We start from the raw sequence: 20,717 nt of genomic DNA, 5'->3' as shown, positions 1-20,717 counted from the left end.
AAAACTTGTTGTTTCAAATATACCAGCACCAAAAGTTCATATTCAGGTTTCATTTCCTTTTTTAGAACTCTGACATTGGTTTTAGAAAGTTTGGGTTGGAAGAAGACTCCATCAGGACTTGAACCCATGAACTATTAGTAGATTTACACTTTTGGACAGTTTGTGTGTCCCTTTTTGTCAAAGTACAGTTGACCTTTGAACAACACAGTTTAAACTGTGTGGGTCCACTTAGACATGGAATTCTTTCGATAAATGCAGTATAGTACTGTAAATGTATTTTCTGTTCCTTACAGTTTTCTTTTTTTCTTGATTACTTTATTGTAAGAATGCAGTATATAATATATAAAATATGTATTTTTAAAAAAGATTTTATTTATTCATGAGAGACACAGAGAGAGAGAGAGGCAGAGACACAGGCAGAGGGAGAAGCAGGCTCCATCCTGGGAGCTGATGTGGGACTCAATCCCTGGACTCCAGGATCACGCCCTGGGCCGAAGGCAGATGCTAAACTGTTGAGCCACCCAGGGGTCCCCAATATATAAAATATGTATTTATTGGTTATATTATCAGTAAGGCTTTTGGCCAACAATGGTAGTTTAGCTTTAGGGGAGTTCAAAGTTATACACGAATTTTCAACTGCATGGAATTTGGTGTCCCTAATGCCCATTGTTTAAGGGTCAACTGTACATCTTTTTATTTCTCTCAGATATATACTAAGATCCCAACTGGAAATCATTTAATATTAACCTTATTTTGTTAGAGTCATTATAGGACTAAGAGATTTGTAGCTGTCCATATTTTAGTTCTGTTAATGTTAATGTTAATGTTTTGTGATGTTAGGTTGTATTTTATTTAAGATTTTTTTCCAAATAAATCACTATTTTACTTTTGAGAGCACTGAGATCAAAAATGGTTGAAATGACTGAGTCAAAGCCTATAGACTCTTATTTGGGTAGGTAATAGAACCCAAATTTCTATATTAGTTCTGATGGAGTACATTTTTTTTTTAATTTGGGAAGTAGTATTACAGAAGATTATTTGGAATTTCAGGGGAAAAAATCTCTGGGATATTTCATTTTTATATATGTATATACCTTGTCCAGTGGGAATACTTAGAGGAGTTTGTGGTATTTATTTTATTCTAGATGGTCAGTTTTAAGTTTGGAAACATCCTCTGAGGTGAGGTACATTTTAACATCACTATGAAGACAGAGTTCTAGAACTCTAGAGTATACTCTAAATTCTTTGGTTCAGAAGATATGTTGTATCCAGCACCATCCAGTAGAACTCGTGATGATAGAAATATTCTGTACTTGTGATGTCCGGTATGGCAGCCACTATCCACATGTAGTTTAGTTATTGAGCACTTGGAGGTAGATAGTGAGACTGATTAAATTAAGTTGAATTAAATTAAATTTAAATAATCACATGTGGCTAGTGGCTGCTGATTTGGACAGTACAGGTATAGACAGTATTTTATTAGACATTTAATACTATCAGCAGTGCATTCTGAAAGTGTCCTAGTCCTTAAATCTTACTTCAGAGCTCTTACCATATTCCATTATTAACTAACCTTTTGACATAAGAAAGTTGAAATATGCAGGAATTTGTATCTTCTAAATTGTGTGGATCCGGGTTTATATTCACTTAGCGCTAGAACTTCACGTAAGAAAATGTTCTGTGTTCACAGTCTAGTTATCCTTTCCTACTTAGAGATAGTTTGAATATAACACCTTTATTGAGATATAATCCACATACTTTATGATTCATTCATTTAAAATGTATAATTCAGGGGTGCCTGGGTGGCCTAGTCGGTTGTACCTCCAACTCTTGATTTTGGCTTAGGTCATGATCTCATGTTTGTGAGATTGAACCCCATGTCTCACTATGTGCTTGGTGGGGAGTCTGCTTGAGATTCTCTCCCTCGGCCACTCCCCCTCCCCTCACATACTCATGTACTCTCCCTCTCATATAAATAAATCTTTGAAAAATACATAATTCAGTGATATTTAGTATAGTCAGAGTTATGCAACCATTACCATGATCAATTTTAGAACATTTTCGTCACTCCAAAAAGAAACCCCATTGGCAGTGTGACTCCTCATTCCCCTAACATTTTAGCCCTAGGCTCCATCAAACTACTTTCTGTCCTATAAATTTGCCTTTCCTGGATATTTTGTATAAATAGAATCGTGCAATGTGTGATTTTCTCTGACTGGCTTCTTTCACTTAGCATAATGTTTATGTGGTTCATCCATGTGATATATAGCAGGTCTCCTGCCTTGTTTTCTTTTTATTGCCAAATTATCTTCCATTGTGTGGATGTACCATATCTTATTTATCCATTCCTCAGTTGATGGACATTCATGTTTTTTCTTTTTGACTATTACGATTAATGCTGCTGTGAATATTACAAGTTTTTGTGTGGGCATATCTTTTCACTTCTCTTGGGTATAATACTTAAGAGTGAAATTTCTGGGTCCTATGGTAACCAGTGATTAACCTTTTGAGGAACTGCCAGACTGTTTTCCAAAGTGGCTGCACCACTTTATTCCTACCAGCAGTGCATGAGGGTTCTATTTTTTCCACATCTTTGCCAACCCTTGTTATTATTTAGCTTTTGGATTATTTCCATCGTGTTAGATGTGAGGTGGTATCTCATTTTACTTCTGATTTGCTTTTCCCTGAGGGCTAATTCTGCTTACAGATTTTGAACCTGTCATTAAACATTTCAGTCTTCAGGGGCCCCTGAGTGGCTCAATCAGTTAAGCATCCAACTCTTGATTTCAGCTCAGGTCATGATCTCAGGGTTGTGAGAACAAGCCTTGTGTGGGGCTCTGTGCTCAGTGTGGAGCCTTCTTTGGATTCTCTTCCTCTGCCTCACCCCTCAAAAAAACCATTTCAATCTGCAGATATCATTACTGCTTTTTTTTTTTTTTTTAAACTAGGCTCTATGCCTACTTAATGCTTGAATTCATGACCCTGAGATCAAGACCGACCTGAGCTGAGATCAAGAGTTAATACTTAACAGACCAAGCCACCCAGGTGCCCTTCAGTACTGCTTTTAATTGATATTTATTTAGTATGAATTTAAAGTTTCATATCTTCTCTTGGGGGCACCAGGGTAGTACAATTAGTTGAGCATCCGACTCTTGGTTTCAGCTAAGATCGTGATATCAGGATTGTGAGATCGAGTCCCACTTTGGGCTCTGTGCTCAGTACAGAGTCTGCTTGAGATTCTCTCTCCCTCTCCCTCTGCCCTGCCCCAGGGGCATATATGAGTGTGTTCTCTCTCTCTCTCTCTCCAATAAATAAATAAATCTTTACAGTTTCACATCTCTACTTAACAGGGACCTATTTTTAATTTGTGAAATATACATAGATTGGGATCTTTGATTAAGAGAATATGTTCTTGTTAGAAGTTACCAGTGTATAATTCCCGTGGCTAGCTAACATATATTATGCTCATGGAGTTAGCAGCCTAGACATATTTCACCAATTTACTAATTCTGAGTTGGTAGTCTCCATAGCTATATACAATAAAAGAACATATTCCAAAAAAAAAAAAAGAGAACATATTCATAAGTGGAAATACAACTATTTTTGAGTGTCTGTTGGTGGGCAGGAAAGGGTTGATATTTTAGAAAATACTTGAGGGTTAAATCTTTTTTCTTTTTTTTTTAACGATTTTATTTATTTGAGAGAGAGAGAGCCAGAGAGAGCATGAGCAGAGGGGCAGAGGCAGAAGCACACTCCCCACTAATCAGAGAGCCTAATGGGCTCGATTCCAGAACCCTGGGATCATGACCTGAGCTGAAGGCAGACATTTAACCAGCTGAACCACCCAGGCAGGCCCCCCATGAGGGTTAAATAATTCTTAAGGATGCTTTGAATTTTCTATACCTTGGATTCTTCTCTGTGTTGAATTTTTACTTGAAAAAGACATAGAAAAAGGTGTTTCACTGTTTCTTACTTGTCATCCCTTTCCTTTGAAATCCTTTTACCTACTATATTTTAAGGATGTCTTTTGGGATAAGCAAGCTAAATTAACACAAGGAGTTATTGCACAGCTTTGATGAGGCTAAGGTCATAGATTTGCTTCATTTCTGTGTAGAATAAAGATATCTTTGATTGCAACTGAAAGGGGCTCTCATTTTGGGGGAGTCCTTAAACCAACCCACATCATGTTGGTTGCAACCCAAATCAATGTTGCCAGCATTTTTGACTACTTAATATGTGAATTTTTATATATTTTTACATATTTAAAAATGCATACAGGTTATACAAAATCTTGGTTGTTTTTTTTTAAACATTTATTTATTCATGAGAGACACGGGGGGTGGGGGCAGAGACACAGGCAGAGGGAGAAGCAGGCCCCTTGCAGGGAGCCTGATGTGGGACCCGATCCCAGATCCCAAGATCATGCCCTGGGCCAAAGGCAGATGCTCAACAGCTGAGCCACCCAGGCGTCCCAAAATCTTGGGTTTTTAAAGTGCAGGAAACCTTTGGAAATCACCTAGTCTTAACCTATAGCTGTGTAAACAAATTGAGGTCCCTAGAGGAGATAGTTTGCCTAAGAATATGGCTAATTTTATACATATATAACCCCCACATCTTTTTTATTCATTCATCTATTGATGGACACTTAGATTGCTTCCATATTTTGCTTATTATAATAATGTTGCAATAAACATAGGGGTACATATATCTTTTTGAATTAGTGTTTTCGTTTTCTTTGGGTAAATACCCAAGAGTAGAATTACTGGATTGTATGGTATTTCTATTTTAATTTTTTTAAGGAACCTCTATATTGTTGCTTCAGTTTACATTCCCACCAACAGTGGGAACCTTCATAGGTTCCCTTTTCTCTATGTCCTTGTCAACAACACTTGTTAATTCTTAGCTTTTTGATGAGTAGGTAAAGAAGATATGGGGGTATGTATGTGTATACATGCACAACGGAATACAGCTCAGCCATAAAAAAGAATGAACTCTTGCCATTTGTGACAACATGATGGACCAAGAGAGTATTATGCAGGGCAGCCCCAGTGGTGCAGTGGTTTAGCGCCGCCTGGAGCCTAGGGCGTGATCCTGGAGACCCTGGATCGAGTTCCACGTCAGGCTCTCTGCATGGTGCCTGCTTCTCCCTCTGCCTGTGTCTCTGTACCTCTCTCTCTGTGTCTCTATAAATAAATAAATAAATAAATAAATAAATAAATAATCTTAAAAAAAAAATCTTTTAAAAAAAGAGTATTATGCAAAGTGAAATAAAGCAGAAAGAAAAAGACAAATACTATATGATTTTACTTATGCGTAGAATCTAAAAAACAAACAAAGCAGATTTATAAATAGAATGAACTGGTTATTGCCAGAGGGGAGGTGAGGGTGGGGTGGGCAAAATAGGTAAAAGGGGATTAAGAGGTACAAACTTCCAGTTATAAAATAAATAAGTTAACAGAGGTAAAAAGTATAGCATAGGGAATATAGCCAATAATATTGTAATAACATTGTTTGACAGATGGTGTGTGGCAGATGGTGACTACACTTACGGTGGTAAGCACTGAGTAATGTATAGAATTGTCCAATCAGGGCAGCCTGGTGGCTCAGCAGTTTAGCACTGCCTTCAGCCCAGGGCATGATCCTGGAGACCTGGGATCGAGTCCCTCGTCGGCCTACCTGCAAGGAGCCTGCTTCTCCCTCTGTCTGTGTCTCTGCTCCTCTCTCTCTCTCTGTGTCTCTCATGAATAAATAAATAAAATCTTAAAAAAAAAAAAGAATTGTCAAATCATTGTGTTGTATACCTGAAACTAACATAACGTATGTCATCTATACGTCAATTTTTAAAAAAGAATATAGTTAACTATTTAGGTAGCACCTTGAGTACTTGGACAGTGTTGAATGAATAAACGTATACTGAATTGATGACAGAGCTGAGACTGGACACTGGATCTCTTACCTCAGACTGATGTTTTTCCTCTTATGCCATATTCCAGGTAGTACATGAGTATTTTCCTAGTGTACCTATAGAAACCCAAAAGAAAACAAATATAAATAACCCAAGCTTCTTTTCTAACATTATCTTTGAAATATTTACAGCTGAAGGCAGGTACAATCTCTACACAGCGGATGGCAAATACATCTTCAAGGAAAGAGAATCATTTGATGGCCGAAACATTTTGAAGGTCAGTATGTAGCAGGGTGAATTGGAAATCCTTTGGCATGTGTACTAAAAAAAGGGGAAAACATCATTCTCCTTTTAAAAGTAAAGTGTATTTTTCTCATGCGTCTCTTGAGGATCATTGAAAAGTCTGGCTGAAAATTTTTTTTAATGTCCTAAAGGAAGAGAAATCTTTTTGAATCTGTTGAGGCTATGATATCTCTTAGAGTACTGGAAATTAAACTGATGATTTCAGAAACAAGTACCCTACCTACTTGGACTCATAGGCATACATTGATCTTAACCTGGTAAGTTTTACTCTGTATTTTGCCTCTGAAGGTCTGACTTTGCTTGTTTTTAAAAAAGATTTTATTTATTTGAGAGAGAGTGAGCGAGAGAGTTCCTCACATTAGCAGGGGTAGGAGCAGAGGGAGAGGGAGAATCAGAATATCTGCTGAGCAGGAAGCCTGGTGCAGGACTCGATCCCAGGACCCTGCTATCACAACATGAGCTGAAGGCAGACACTTAACTGACTGAGCCACCCAGGCATCCTGAGTTTGCCTTTTTTTTTAAGTGAAAAAGAATTGTTTGTTTTGTTCTAGTTGACTTTCTCTTTATCCACAGTCACTCTCTAAAGTTTATTTGTAATCTGTTTTTACTCAGGAATAGCCCCTGTCCTGAAAAGTAGGTGGTTTCTTTCTAACTGTTGAAGCTTTGCTTTCTGAGTGTTAAAGTAATCTATGAAGTTTCCATAAAAAGCATTCTTCAGGATTGCATTTATCCTTCTCCTACAGACTACATTCTGTAATATCCATGGTTTATGCCATCTCTGTCAGGTTAACATGTCATCATTGTGCCTCTGGGCAAATGGAAACAGAAGTGGATAAAATGGAGAGGTTTTGGATTCTTCATTTTACTTGTTCTGTAATGATTTAGGTCATATATTTTCTTTTTTAAAGATTTTATTCATTCATGAGAGACACACACAGAGAGGCAGAGACACAGCAGAGGGAAAAGCAGGCTCCATGCAGGGAGCCCGACAGATGGGACTTGATCCTGGGTCTCCAGAATCAGGCCCTGGGCTGAAGGCAGCGCTAAACCACTGAGCCACCTGGGCTGCCCAGGTCATATATTTTCAAGGCCTTGTGTGTTTTTGAGGCTGGGAGGAAAGTATGTGTATATAACTTCAGAATAAGCTTTAGCTTTAAAAATGCTTTTTCTTTTTCCTTTCCCATGTCATCCTCCATTCCCTTATCTGGTCATTTAGCACTTTTCTTGCCAACTGCCTGATGTGACCCCATTACCTCTAATTAATGACATCACTTCGGCAGCTGTGAACTGCTTACTGCAGAGCCTGATATGACTGTGACGGCATTCGTTTTAGGCAGGCATTCAGGCTCCTACACTGCAGAGCTATGTCGATTTCTTCTTTTCCTTGATAGCTTTCCTCATTTTTTAGTAGTTTTCTTGTTTTCAAAGTAGCTGTGGTAGCTTTGGTTTGAGTGGCAAGCTGCTAATGAATTCAGCTGTCATTTCCTGATTTTCCCAGGCCCTAACTTGAATGTGATCCGCATCTTTCTCCTCCTCCATCTCATTTCCTGGGGCTTTTCCAATAAAAGCATTAATCACTTTGCTTTTTTGTTGTTATTGTTAGTTTGATTAAAGAAGAAAGGAGACTAAATGGGGAAAAGAAATCCGTAGGAATGACTCAAGCCAACTTGATTCTTTTGGAATCAGAATTAAAGCTCAAAAGGTGTGCTGGTGAAAGTCAAGTGCGAGGTGCTGTGACATTTCTGAGAGGGAAGTGATGGCAGAGCTGCAGGAACAGTATGGGTGTCTCATCTGATACTTCATTTCTCTCATTCTGGAAAACCAGCCTTCCAATTTAACAATGTTCTGCCTTGAAATCTTCCTAACCACCCCAGTAATGACATGGGTGCAGCTCCCTCTAGTGTTAACAAGGGCTTGCTATGTTAGTAGTACCCTTACTGGGTCATGCCTCATCAGAGTTTTAGAGCTGGGCTCAGCTAGGGACTTAGAGACCATTTAATCCACTTCAGTTTCTAAGGGCACAAGATCCACTGTGGTTAAAGTGACTTGCCAGAGGTTACCGCTAGTTAGTAGCTGAGTCTGAATTATAACAAAAAGATTCAAATCACAGGATAGCATTGTTTCTCTTGCCTCCCATAAAGATTCTCAGTGTGTAGGTAGAAATCATTAGGTATTTGAAGTTGGGCATATCTGTTTGAACTGTGATGATCTAATTCAAAGTCATTTCATAAATGTTGGAGCAGTGGTGTGTACCAGTTAGTCTAAAACTGGGTCTACTTAAGTACACTTTGAATTGAATGCAATACTAACACCAACAGAAATACTTATTGACTGTATAGCATCTGCTAGACCATATGTCCTGCAGATAAAACTAATTCATTATGAATTAGTCCCTACCTTCCAGGAGCTTCCCGTCTTTGAGGGGTAGAGATGGTTAATAGTCAGTACAGTACAAAATGGTAGGGCAAGCTATGAGTATGGAGGAGAAGTCCCTTTGAACACAGATAGAACGAAGTGTCCTTTGACAGTCACCAGTATTTTACTTTTTAATCATTAGCTGCAGAAAATATAATTTCACCTATATTCAATCTAAGGAATTAACTTTTCTTTGGGAGTAAAGGTAAAACGTGGCCTCCAGCAATGACCCATGCCCAAACACAGAAGAGGTAATAATTATGTTTTTGAAGTAGACATAGTAGCTCATCTTTTGGAATTACTATGAATGAACATGCCTTTCTCAATTAGAACATGAGAACCCATGGGCCTAGAAACCCTTGGGGAGAAAAAGATTCATAAAAACCAATGAATTATATATATAGTTCTGTACTAGATACAGTTATTATGTTTAGAAAGAAAGAACATCAATTTCACTAACAAGATAGGAACTGACTTGGAGAAAACCAAAAGGTTAACTGCATTGGTTGTTCAGGAGCCCAAGCATATGTGTGTAGCATATTAACAGCTGCATAGGTCAAGGATCAGGAACGCTGGTGATGAGAAGCAGCCTTGGAAAAAAATCAACTTCATCTACTATTCAAAGAGAAACAAATGAGAAAGCAAGTCATTGCTCATTGCTGTAAGAATTTAATAAGTAACAGCCAATTGCTATTCTACTCCATGAAGAGAATTGGTCCTTTTGGCTTGGTGTATTATTATGTGTTCTGGGTGCCTTAATAAGAAAGAAAAAAAGTCTTTAATGACTTTGGGAGGTAGAAGCCACATTTTTCTTTTGTACAGCTCTTTGGAGAGTTGTTGCAGCAGTAATAGACCAGTATTGAGTTATTCCTAGATAAAATAAGAATTTTCTTACCTTAAGAAGGACTTTGGAAGAACTGACAACTAAAAAATCATTCTCCTATGTTTTTTGAACCAGAAAAGGAATGAACATATTTAGTTATGGAAGACTGACAGCCCCGGAAGGAGAAAGTACAAATAAAGAAGACCTAGGCCAAATTCATAGGATCATGTCCCCTCAAGAGTTTCTATTTCTGATCCAAGAGATAGGAACAAAGATGCTATTGATTTATCCATAAGGCAGTGATAAACTTGTAATTAGAGAAAAGCTGACCTAAAGACATACTGCCAGAAATAATTGCCTCCTTGAAGTAGAACAGTTGGTCACAGCCAGCTTTGGAGCGAGAAGTGGTCTTAATGGCAGTCTGTTTGGGAGGGCCTCTGAACTGGCCTTAAGCAGTAGAATCACTTCCAAAACTGTGCTCTCAGCAGATTGAACAGGGATACAGTATTAACGGTGTGAAAGCATAGCTTCTAGCTACAGAGTGAAGAGGAGGCATCAGAGCCCTAGCTTGTACTCACCAGAGGAGGTGATGTCATGCAAATAAAGGCACAGTTGGTATGTTTGGGAAGTAATAGGAAGAAAGTGCTATAGGTTCAGAATCAAACATGGACCCCATGAAAGTGCCATTTTTTCAGACATTTAAAAATCTTGGAAAATATAAATCAAGTAAAATGGAGATAAATTTTTGCTTTTTCATTTAAGATTTATTCATTTTAGAGAGTGTGTGAGCCGGAGGAGGGGCAAAGGGAGAGGGAGAAGGAGAGCAGACTCACCGCTGAGCACAGAGCCCCAATCCAGGCTGATATAACGACACTGGGGTCATGCCCTGAGCTGAATCCAAGAGCCTGATGCTTAACCAACTGCACCACCCAAGTGCCCCTAAACCATATTAATTTTTAATACTCTCCTTGAAAATATGTTTTAGTCTATCTAGCTACATTGAGACTTTTCTTGAAAGATATAAAGATATAAATGACAGTAACTCAAATATTTCATTCATTTTTGAATGATTGAGAACTATATAGTAATTTATTTTACTTATTTATTTTTAAAGATTTTATTTATTTATTCATGAGAGACACACACAGAGAGAGGCAGAGACACAGGCAGAGGGAGAAGCAGGCTTCATGCAAGGAGCCCGACATGGGACTTGATCCCAGGACTCCAGGATCAGGCCCTGGGCTGAAGGTGGCGCTACACTGTTGAGCCACCCGGGCTGCCCCCTATATAGTAATTAAAAAAAAAAAAAAGATTTTAGGGGCACCTGGCTGGTTCAGTCAGTAGAGCATGGGACTCTTGATTTTGGGGTTATGAGTTTGAGCCCTCTGTTGTACATGGAGCCTACTTAAAAAAAAAAAACAAAAAAAACAGACATTAATGACTACAAAGACTATAGTGTTTAGAAACTAATTTTTTAAAAAATTTTATTTAGAGAGAGTTCAAGTGGGAGGAAAGGGCAGAGGGAGGGAGAGAATCTCTAACTGACTCCCCACTGAGTGCAGGGCTTGATCTCATCACCTTGAGATCATGACCTGAGCCAAAATCAAGAATTGGATGCTTAACTAGCATTCCAGAAACTAGATTATTTTTAAGGAAGAAAATATCGTGTCTTTCATTATCCATTATCCAATTCAATATTCAGCCATATTATATATTGTTATTAAAAATTACTTTTTAGGGGATCCCTGGGTGGCTCAGCGGTTTAGTGCCTGCCTTCGGCCCAGGGCATGATCCTGGAGTCCCAGGATCGAGTCCCACATCGGGCTCCCTGCATGGAGCCTGCTGCTCTCTCCGCCTGTCTCTGCCTCTCTCTCTGTGTCTCTCATGAATAAATAAATAAACTCTTTTAAAAAATTACTTTTTAGTCACATGGCTCTTTAGTATTCTTTTTTCTCCCTCAAAACTTAACTCTTTCAGAAAGGCTTTCCTTGAAAGTCTATCACTAAATGTTCCATTGCACTATATAGCAGGATAAACAACAGCAAATTGAATGTGGAATAAAGTTATTGTCTCTCATTAACACCATAGCTATGGTGGTGTTTCTACTACCTGATATTTCTGTGACTTGAAATTTTTTTTCTGTGACATGAAATTTAATTTTCAGGTAAAATCACTAAACAGATTTCACTTCTTCTTTAAGCTATTTATGCGTATAACTATTGACACTTATTAAATTCAATTCCCTTAGACATACTAATATTTTGTAATAGTTTTTGCCGAAAGCATCGAAAGCCGTCACATTATTTTTGATAATCATGTGAAGTAGGAAATGTGTTAGAGGAGCAAACATACAACTTTCAGAAGAATTTCACTTGTCAAGTTTAGATATTTCGGAAAAGGTCAATTAGAGAATAAGAGAATCCATGGAAATTATATCTGTATACTCACATATATATATATATTGCATTTAGGATTGGAAGATAAAATCTCTGGCAAAGGTGAAGAGATGGAAAATATGAGGGAAAAATATGACAAAGAGGATCTTTAAGTGGCGTAAAAATTATTAAGATTCTAAATGGAAAATAAAAAAGATTTTAAAAAGAATTACAGATGGAAAAAAAAAAAGAATCGGAAAGGAGAAAGTAGAGCAACCATGAGTTCTTGAACATGGATGAAGGAGGTTCTAGACTAGGAGTGCTCCAGGCACTTGGCAGTTGCAAAGAAAAATCCTCTCTGGGAGACAGTGATTAAACTCTCCACCTAATAATATTCCTCCAAGGAACTTTACCAAATCTGAAGTGGCCAGTACACAAAGATAACCAGGCCTGTGAGGAGACCACCCCCCATGAGCAGACATCCACAACTCAAAGGCATGAGATACTGGGGTCATGGGACTTAGGCAGAAAACAGCTATGCTTACTGTATTGAGAGAACAAAAAGCCAAACGTAAAATTGTTATCACATAATTGGGAACTGTTATAAAAGCAAAGTGACATAGCAGTTTTGAAAGCCAAATAGAAATGCTAGAACTGTAAAATGCAGTAACTGAAATTAGGAGCTCAGTGGATGCGTTTAGCGGCAAAGTAGACATAGCTGAAGAGATGTAGTCGGCTGGAAGTTAGGTCAGAAGAAATTATCCAGAACATTGCATGAGCAGAGAGAAAGGTAAAAATTTGAGCTGAGAGGATGAGAAACATGGAGACATAGGAGAGTATGGAGATCCAACCTACACATTTAGTCAGAGTCCCAGAGGGAGAGGAGAGAGAGAACAGGGCAGAGCTAATGAAAGACCTCACCTCACTGATAAAAGAGCCACGTAAGTCCCAAACAAGCAGGAGTTCAGTGAAGTGAGCTCACACTGTGTTTTTCTTTCCTGCAAGTTGTAACTGCATCACAGACAATTTAACAAAACTGCTTAGGCCCCAACAGTTTTTAAACTGAATGGCTAAAATTTGTTGACAATAACTACATTACAAAAACCAGAAAACAAAATCAGAAATTCAGCTAAAGAATTTGTTTCTTAAAGTAGGAGGTAAAAAAAAAAAAAAAAAAAAAAAGTAGGAGGTAGAAACAGGAAGGATGAAAGTTATCCAGAAATTCTTTTTATTATTCTTACAACTTTACCGTAAGTCTGAAACTGTCAAAATACAAATGTCAAAAAAAAGGAAAGACAGGCATGCATTTAGGAAGATAGGAACTGACCATTTGTTTTTTGTTTTTGTTTTTATTTTTTAAGTAATTATCTTCCAGAAGAGTTTGTTGAAGTCTTGGCTGTGTTTTGTTTCAATGTTTAAGATGGATGCAGCTTTTGTTAATGATTGATCTTACTGCACACATCGGGCCATTTGATTTCAAAAGGTATAAAAATGTCATGTAAGAAACAACTTTCTGAATAGAAGTGTTCAATTTCAGAGTAAGTTGCCAGGAAGGTAGCAGCATCTTTCAGTAGAATGCTTTTGTTTTTGTTTTTAAGATTTTATTTATTTATTCATGAGAGACACACAGAGAGAGGCAGAGACACAGGCAAAGGGAGAAGTAGACTCCTCGAGGAGAGCCTGATGTGGGACTCCATCATGGGACCACGGGACAATGCCCCGCGCTCAAGGCAGACGCTCAACCACTGAGCCACCCAGGCATCCCTTGTTTTTTGTTTTGTTTTGTTTTTTAATAAAGAAATAAGAGTTCATTTCTCTAAAAAGCCATTCTTCTGCCGTCATCCTTTTCAAACTATTCCCTATCTAATTCCCTGAAACCTGGCTCTCACTCTGTTGTTGAACTGAAACAACACTTTGTTAAGGATCACCAGGGCCCCTGTTTTAGGGCCTTGGCCTACTTTTACCTTTTCCCAGTAACCACACTGACAATATGAAGCCCTTTTCTCCTTCAAATGTGGCCTTCTCTTGGTTCTAGTGGTAATGGACCTCCTGGATTTTTCCCTGCCACTGAATTTTTTTTCTTTTTTTAATTTACTGCCTTGTAGGGCTACTTTTTGGGTTTTATCCTTGTCTCTCTGCTTCTTTGACTGCAATCTTGTGTGCAAATTCTGCTCCTTCTTCAAACACAGTACCTCTTCTGTAATAGTAAGGCCCATCCCAGTTACAACATTCTTCCCTCCTCTCCTCACTTTGATTATGCAGAGAGCTGTCATGTGCTCCCCAGTGTTTGGCAATGTTCTTGTACCTCTCAAGCACTTTGTTGTTCCAGATTGACTGATTTTTTACAGAAATCAGATTTGGGAAGAGGAGAAGAAAAAGGTTTTCTCTTTGCCATAGGGGAGATTTTTTTTTACACCCCATACTAGAGATTGTAACCTCGTAGAACAGGGGCCGTTAAACTATCATCTGAGGGCCAGATATGTCCTACCACATGTTTTGCATGTGGCCCTCCAACTGTGAATGTTTTTTAATGCGTGAAAAAAAATCAAGAGTAATATTTTAGGACATGTAAAAATCATGTAAAATTCAAGGCCAGCATCCATAAATAATGTTTTATTGGAACATGGCCACCCTCATTTGTTTATGCACTGACTGCTTTAGTGCTACAATGCCAGAGTTGAGGAGCTGTGACAGACACCATATGAACACCTTGCCTTTATGGAAAAAGTTTGCTGACACTTAAATGATTAGAGTTTAGTTTAATTTTCTTTTGCTTCACCCAACACAACTTTAAGACTAGATGTAATGCTCATATTTAATAGACCCTCAAGATATATACTAATTATGTTATAAATAATTTAGTTAACAGTCAATCCTATTGAATTTCTACTTAATAGAAATTTCTATTTAAATTTAAATTTCTATTTAATCTTTTCTAGAAAATGTTTCTTTCTTTTTTAATTTTACTTTTAAAGATTTATTTATCTTGACAGAGAAAGCGCCCAAGAGCACGAGCTGGGGGAAGGGAGAGGGAGAAGCAGACTCCCCACTGAGCAGAGAGTCTCCTACAGCTCATCCCAGAACCCTGGGATCATGACCTGACCCAAAGACAGATTTTTAATTGACTGAGCCACTCAGGTGCCCCTGCTTATTTCTTTTATTTCTTTTTTTAAAACAAGTTTACTAAATTCAAGAAAAGGACAGCCTCAAATTAAATATACCTATAGCTCATAACTCAGAATCCTCCATTAATAAGTGAAGTTCATTTTTCAATTAAATTTGATTGTAACTTTAGTACTCCGCATAGCAAGATTCAGCTGATATGGATCATAATGAACTTGAATTTATACTTCTTTTTATTTCAGAATACATCCAAGACTAATTTTATTTTTCTCTGTGGTATACATTCATTAACTTGAAAGATGAACAATGATTTCTTTTGCCATTTCATTTATGCCTTATTACAGAATATATTAATAAAAATTATTGAATGAAAAATAAAGAACACTGCTCTTATAAATTTTATAATTTGTTATAAATTATATAACATGTAATATATATCATATAATAAATTATAATTAATTATAAATTGTAAAGTTGTGCAAATTTTATAATTAGCATGACTGTCAGAAAAATGTGGAGCTTAAGAACAAACCTGGGACAAGACATCTTGCCAAAATAAGGCCACTGTTATTTTGCTATTCATGATAAAATATGGCTCTGCCTCCATTCTTCATAGTTGAAAAACAAAACTCATGAAAATGGGAGATTGCAGGAAAGCATTAGGGGCTTTTACAGGTTTTGCTAGTAATAGAAATATTGTATATGAAAAGACATGAAATACTTTTTTGCCAGGAGATTCGGCAGTTTTTTCAAGCATCAGAGATAAAAGAAAAGTGCAGTTTGAAATGCTTCAGTTTGGTTTTATGTGGTCTTATTTTAGGCTATTGGATTAGGATGGGAGCCAGGAGGAAGATTCATATCTAAGCAGTATTTTACCAAAACTTTTCCTCTGCCTTTGTTTTATGTGTCACTTTGTCTGGAAAGTGAAGTCTTAAAACACTAATGAGGGCAACCAGAGACATGACTGTCAGTGAGGTGAAACCACTGTTAAAATGAAACTGGAAAATGAGCACTTGGCTAATTGTTGACAGCCAACATCCATTCTAGAATGATGCACCTCCTTTTAGCCTGTTCATACACGATGTTTTTTTCCCCCTCTCTTCACTCTATTTTGAATTTACGTTTATTGGTTATTTGTCTTCGCAGTGGTACTGGAATACTCCTATGTGTTGTTTTGGCTCAGGCAGGGAATGCTGGATTTAGAAGGGTCTAACCTGCACAATGACAAGATAGAGGCCATGGTTTGGCATAGACACTGACAATAGAAAATAAATATTTCAGGGGGTACCTGAATGGGTCAGTGGTTGGGTGTCTGCCTTTGGCTCAGGTTGTGATCTCGGGGTCCTAGGATCGAATCCCACATCAGGCTCCCCCATCAGGAGCTTGTTTCTCCCTCTGCCTATGTCTCTGCCTCTCTTTGTGTCTCTCATGAATAAATAAATAAATAATCTTTTTTAAAAATCAAGAAAATAAATATTTCCTTGAATAGCTACTACATATAAAACACTAAGCTAGATTTTCCATGTATTTGGGGAAGGGAGAACAAATACACTGTTGTCGTTGGTTCCTCTAATTACATTCCTGTGAACTCTGAACAGGGTGCCTGTTACTATTGTGGGAAATATTCATCTCTTTTATGCAGTCATTTCTAGGGATCCAGTCGTATCATTTGGTATATAGTTCACAAATGAAGTGAGTTGGGTTATGGTTCATTTGGGGTCCATTGTGTTTTGTGGTAAAATATATATAAGATTTCCCATTTTAATCAATTTTAAGTGTAGAATTCAGTGGCAGTAAGTGCAGTTCACATTGTTGTGCACCCATTGCCACTGTCCCATCTCTAGAATGTTTTTGTCATCCCAAATTGAAACTCTGCACCCATTAAATAGTAATTACTCGTTCTTTCCTCCCCTCAGCCCCTGGCAAACCCGCCCCCCCACCCCCCGGCCCAAATTCTGCTTCTGGCTCTGAATTTGACTGTTGTAGGTATCTCATATGAATGGAATCATACAATATTTTGCCCTTTTATTTTTTGGCTTATTTCAGCTACATATTTTCAAGGTTCATCAATGTTGTAGCATGTGTTAGGATTTTGTTTCTTTTTAAGACGAATAGTAGCCCATAGTGTATATATACTCCACTGTATGTTTTTAACTATAGTGTAGACAAACGAGTAGCTGAATAAAATCTGTACCCAGAGTTGGTAACAGCACTGTCTTCTTTAAAGCAGCCTGTTGTTTAGAGACCAGACCAAATGGAACCGTGTTCGATTGGGTAGACTTGGTGCCAACAATGTCTAAGTGTTATTAGAGGACATTGGTGCAAAGAGATCAAAGAATCAAGAGTGAAAAAAAAAAAAGAAACCAGAAACAAGAGTGAAGTCCACAATGCCAGGAAACCTATTAAGTTGGTGATGACTAATTAAGAAACAATGTCCTCTTTCCTATATCCCACTGATGAAACAGTTTTATAATTCCTGTTCAAATGGGAACATTATTGTTACAAATTAAAAGTGAAAACACAGAATGTAAGTCAACCAGACCACCTGTCAGAGTTCAGTCTCTCAATTGTAGGTTAAAACATGGATACCACTTTCTTAAATTGTAGGCGTCTTGTTCTTGTAACTCCTGAGGTGTGGGAGGGGTGGGGTTGTGATAAGCGTATCCCTCTTCTAAAGCCTTTGCTTATTGACCTATAGCCCTTTGCAAATGGAAGGAGGCCATCTGAAATGAATATAGACAACCAGGTGTGTGTCTTAATATGTAATGCTGCAGTGGTGCAACTGGGGCTGCTGGTTCACTGGGGTTCTGACCCAGGACATAGTATCTCACACGTCTCCCTGTATAAGATGACTTCATTGAAAATCCAAGATAACATGTGGCAGCCTCTCTCCCATCTCCCAGGGAGCCATCACAACCCTAGCTATTACTTGGACAATTGTTATTTATGTGTATGTGTACTCTTGCTGTTGTCTGATGTTTTGATGAGTATCTGATTTGCTCTTTAACTTCTGGATGCTGTCCTCCTGTTGGAAAAGTCAGAATGGAGCTGGGCTGAGCCCGGTGACCTTGTGTTCTCCTCCCGTCTCACTTTGTTCTTTTTCTGAATGTGTTGCTTGGCACAGTAGTCAGCCCCTTTATGCCTAGCCTCCCTCAAGCCACTCGGCTGAGAGACTGCCAGGCCAAGCAGGACTCAGCTCTGCTCCTGTCCCCAGTGCTCCATTTCAGGGGTTTCTTTCTGCTGACTTGAACTTCCTGTCTAATATATAATACAAGATCACTCATCTTTTGTTGCATGTGTTTAAGGGACAATTATGAATAATACCTGAGGGAAGGTGACCAAACTGAAGATTTAAAAGAGTGGTGACATACTTGAATGAACACGAAGAGACTTTCTGAAGGAAAGGATTTATCTGCAGAAACATTACCTACATTAGTTCTGAAAAGTCACCCACTGGGTGCATTGAAGAGTCTCTTCTAGCCAGGAGTCCCCAGGGGACAGTTTCGACCTGCTAAAGCAGTAATATCAATGCCCCGAGGCAAGGCTTTCTCTGGAATGAATTTTGTAGCAAACTGAACTCCCAGCTGCCCATCTCTGATGCTAATTCTACGTGCGTGCTTTCGTGGAGCAGGGCAGAGCATCGGTTGTATGGGTTGTGTGCCTTGTATGGGTTGTGTGCCGAGGTTCAGTGGAGGCTCAGCAGCCCTGTCATCATGGCCTCTGGCCTCTTCCTTCCTCCTACCTCAACCCCACATTTTTTTCTTGCTGCTCTTTAAAATTAAACGGCTCTGCAGGGAGGGGAAGTCCCTTGGCATTTTGAGTATTGAGGTGCTCAGCAGAACTGCTTGGCATCCTGTTTGTATATAGCTGTTTTAATTCACTCTCTAATAGGTCATTTGGCCTTACCAGCAAAGTCTTAAGCTAAACTTGATAATCCTTATGTCAGCAGTGAGGCTCAGGCCAAACATCCAAAAGTGCAACCCTGAGTGATTATTTGAGGGAAGTTTTGAAGCCTTTATTCCCTGGCTGTTTGTCTGGCTTCTGCCTGGCGCCTCCTTAGGTCATGCTGTTATGCTCCTCTTGCTCACTGCAGCTGAGACAGGCAGGTGGTTTCGGAGAGCAGAATGAATGAAGGACTGTCATGTTCACGTCCCCGTTCCGTATAAGGAGCCTCATCGTGTTCATGTGCCATTTCAGCTGCTAGAAATGGGACTTCTGCTCTGGTGACATGCACAGTTTTGGTCCTCCTTTAATGGAGATGCACAAAGCAGGAGTGATATGCTAATGGGTTGAAGAACTAACTGCAGCTGGTTCACTGATTTCCAGCCTTTTGCAGCTTTCCTGATGCAGGCAACTGATGACGTCAGGGACTACTCCTCCCGCAGTCTGGCCTTAACCTTGCTCCTTGGATGTATGGTGCCCCAGGCCTTTCTGGAAGTACATTATGTCCTCTTTTTATTGGCTATTATTAGCTATTATTATTGGCTCTCTCACCACTTGATCACTGCAATTTGAGGTTTCAGATTAAAAGTGGCATCTTGGGTAGAGTTAGGGCTGTATTTGAAGGTGATTCTAGGATAGTAAGTACCTACCAGCCACATTGTCTTTTATTCTGAAGTAGGCTTTCTTTATTCTGACGGCAATGTCCCTATTCCAGTCTTTAAAAATACTACAGCTCTGCAAGACCAGATGAGGACTGCAGACTAAACTGTCAGAGTTCCTACTCAACCTTTTCCTTTTTTCTTTTTTTTTTTCTTTTCCTTTTTTCTTTATAGGAAACTCTGCTTTTTGGTTCCTATAATGATGCATTAGTACTTATAGCCCATAACTGACAATCATAATCAGAGCTCAAAATTCCATCTTACAATTTATCTTGCTGTAGCACAGCATATGCTTGTAAAGTGTCCTCCTTGTTTAAAAATGGAGAAACAGGGGAAAGAATGGCTTTGTGGTCGTTGACAGGAAAGCATTAAAGTCTAGTTTTCCCTAAGTACCATTTTGATCTCTCTCTCAATAGAAGTTTCTATCTCTAGTTTTCAGACAAAGTTGTGTGTTTGTATGTAGAGAAACATGCCTTAGTATGAATAAGTTCAAGGGTGTTCTTATGTGGTATTTAGAAAGAATCCATATAAGTACAGTCTTTATGAATATCTTAGAAGTAGATGGGAGCCACCTGGGTGGCTCAGTGGTTGAGTGTCTGCTTTTGGCTCAGGTGGTGATCTCGGAGTCTTGGGATTGAGTTCTGCATCGAGCTCCTTGCAGGGAGCCTGCTTCTCCCTCTGCCTATGTTTGTGCTCCTCTCTCTGAGTCTCTCATGAATAAATAAATAAAATTTAAAAAAAAAAAAAAAAAAGGATGGGAGGCCTTTTTTTGACCCCTGAACTTGTTGGATCTCCATTTTCCTTCCTTCCTCCCTCCCTCCCTTCCTTCCTTCCTTCCTTCCTTCCTTCCTTCCTTCCTTCCTTCCTTCCCTCTTTCCTTTCCTTTCTTTTTCTTTCTTTCTTTCTTTCTTTCTTTCTTTCTTTCTTTCTTTCTTTCTTTCTTTCTTTCGATTTTATTTATTTATTCATGAGAGAGAGAGAATGAGAGAGAGAAAGAGAGAGGCAGAGACACAGGCAGAGGAGAAGCAGGTTCCATGCAAGGAGCCTGACATGGGACTCAATCCGGGGTCTCCAGGATCAGGCCCTGGGCTGAAGGCGGCGCTAAACCGCTGAGCCACCCAGGCTGCCCTTCCTTCTTTCTTCATTCCTATCTCCCACGTTTACTCTCCAGA

The 20,717-nt window shown here is 38.7% G+C and overlaps 1 protein-coding gene across 5 annotated transcripts in view; it reads left to right on the top strand.

The window, feature by feature from the left end:
* The window catches only part of ASCC1 (activating signal cointegrator 1 complex subunit 1), a 105,072-nt gene that overhangs the window by 68,010 nt on the left and 16,345 nt on the right, over positions 1-20,717 (top strand). For 4 of the 5 annotated variants that reach the window (XM_077894901.1, XM_077894902.1, XM_077894900.1 and 1 more), the window contains exon 9: positions 6,097-6,182. The exons of the other annotated variant lie outside the window; for it this stretch is intronic. In XM_077894901.1, the coding sequence (XP_077751027.1) occupies positions 6,097-6,182 (86 nt within the window). The remainder of the gene's footprint in view (positions 1-6,096; positions 6,183-20,717) is intronic. 5 annotated transcript variants of the gene reach the window in all.

Source organism: Canis aureus, chromosome 4 (assembly GCF_053574225.1).
Source record: "Canis aureus isolate CA01 chromosome 4, VMU_Caureus_v.1.0, whole genome shotgun sequence".
In the NCBI taxonomy this organism is placed as follows: Eukaryota; Metazoa; Chordata; class Mammalia; order Carnivora; family Canidae; genus Canis; species Canis aureus.
This window is presented reverse-complemented; position numbering and strand designations above follow the sequence as displayed.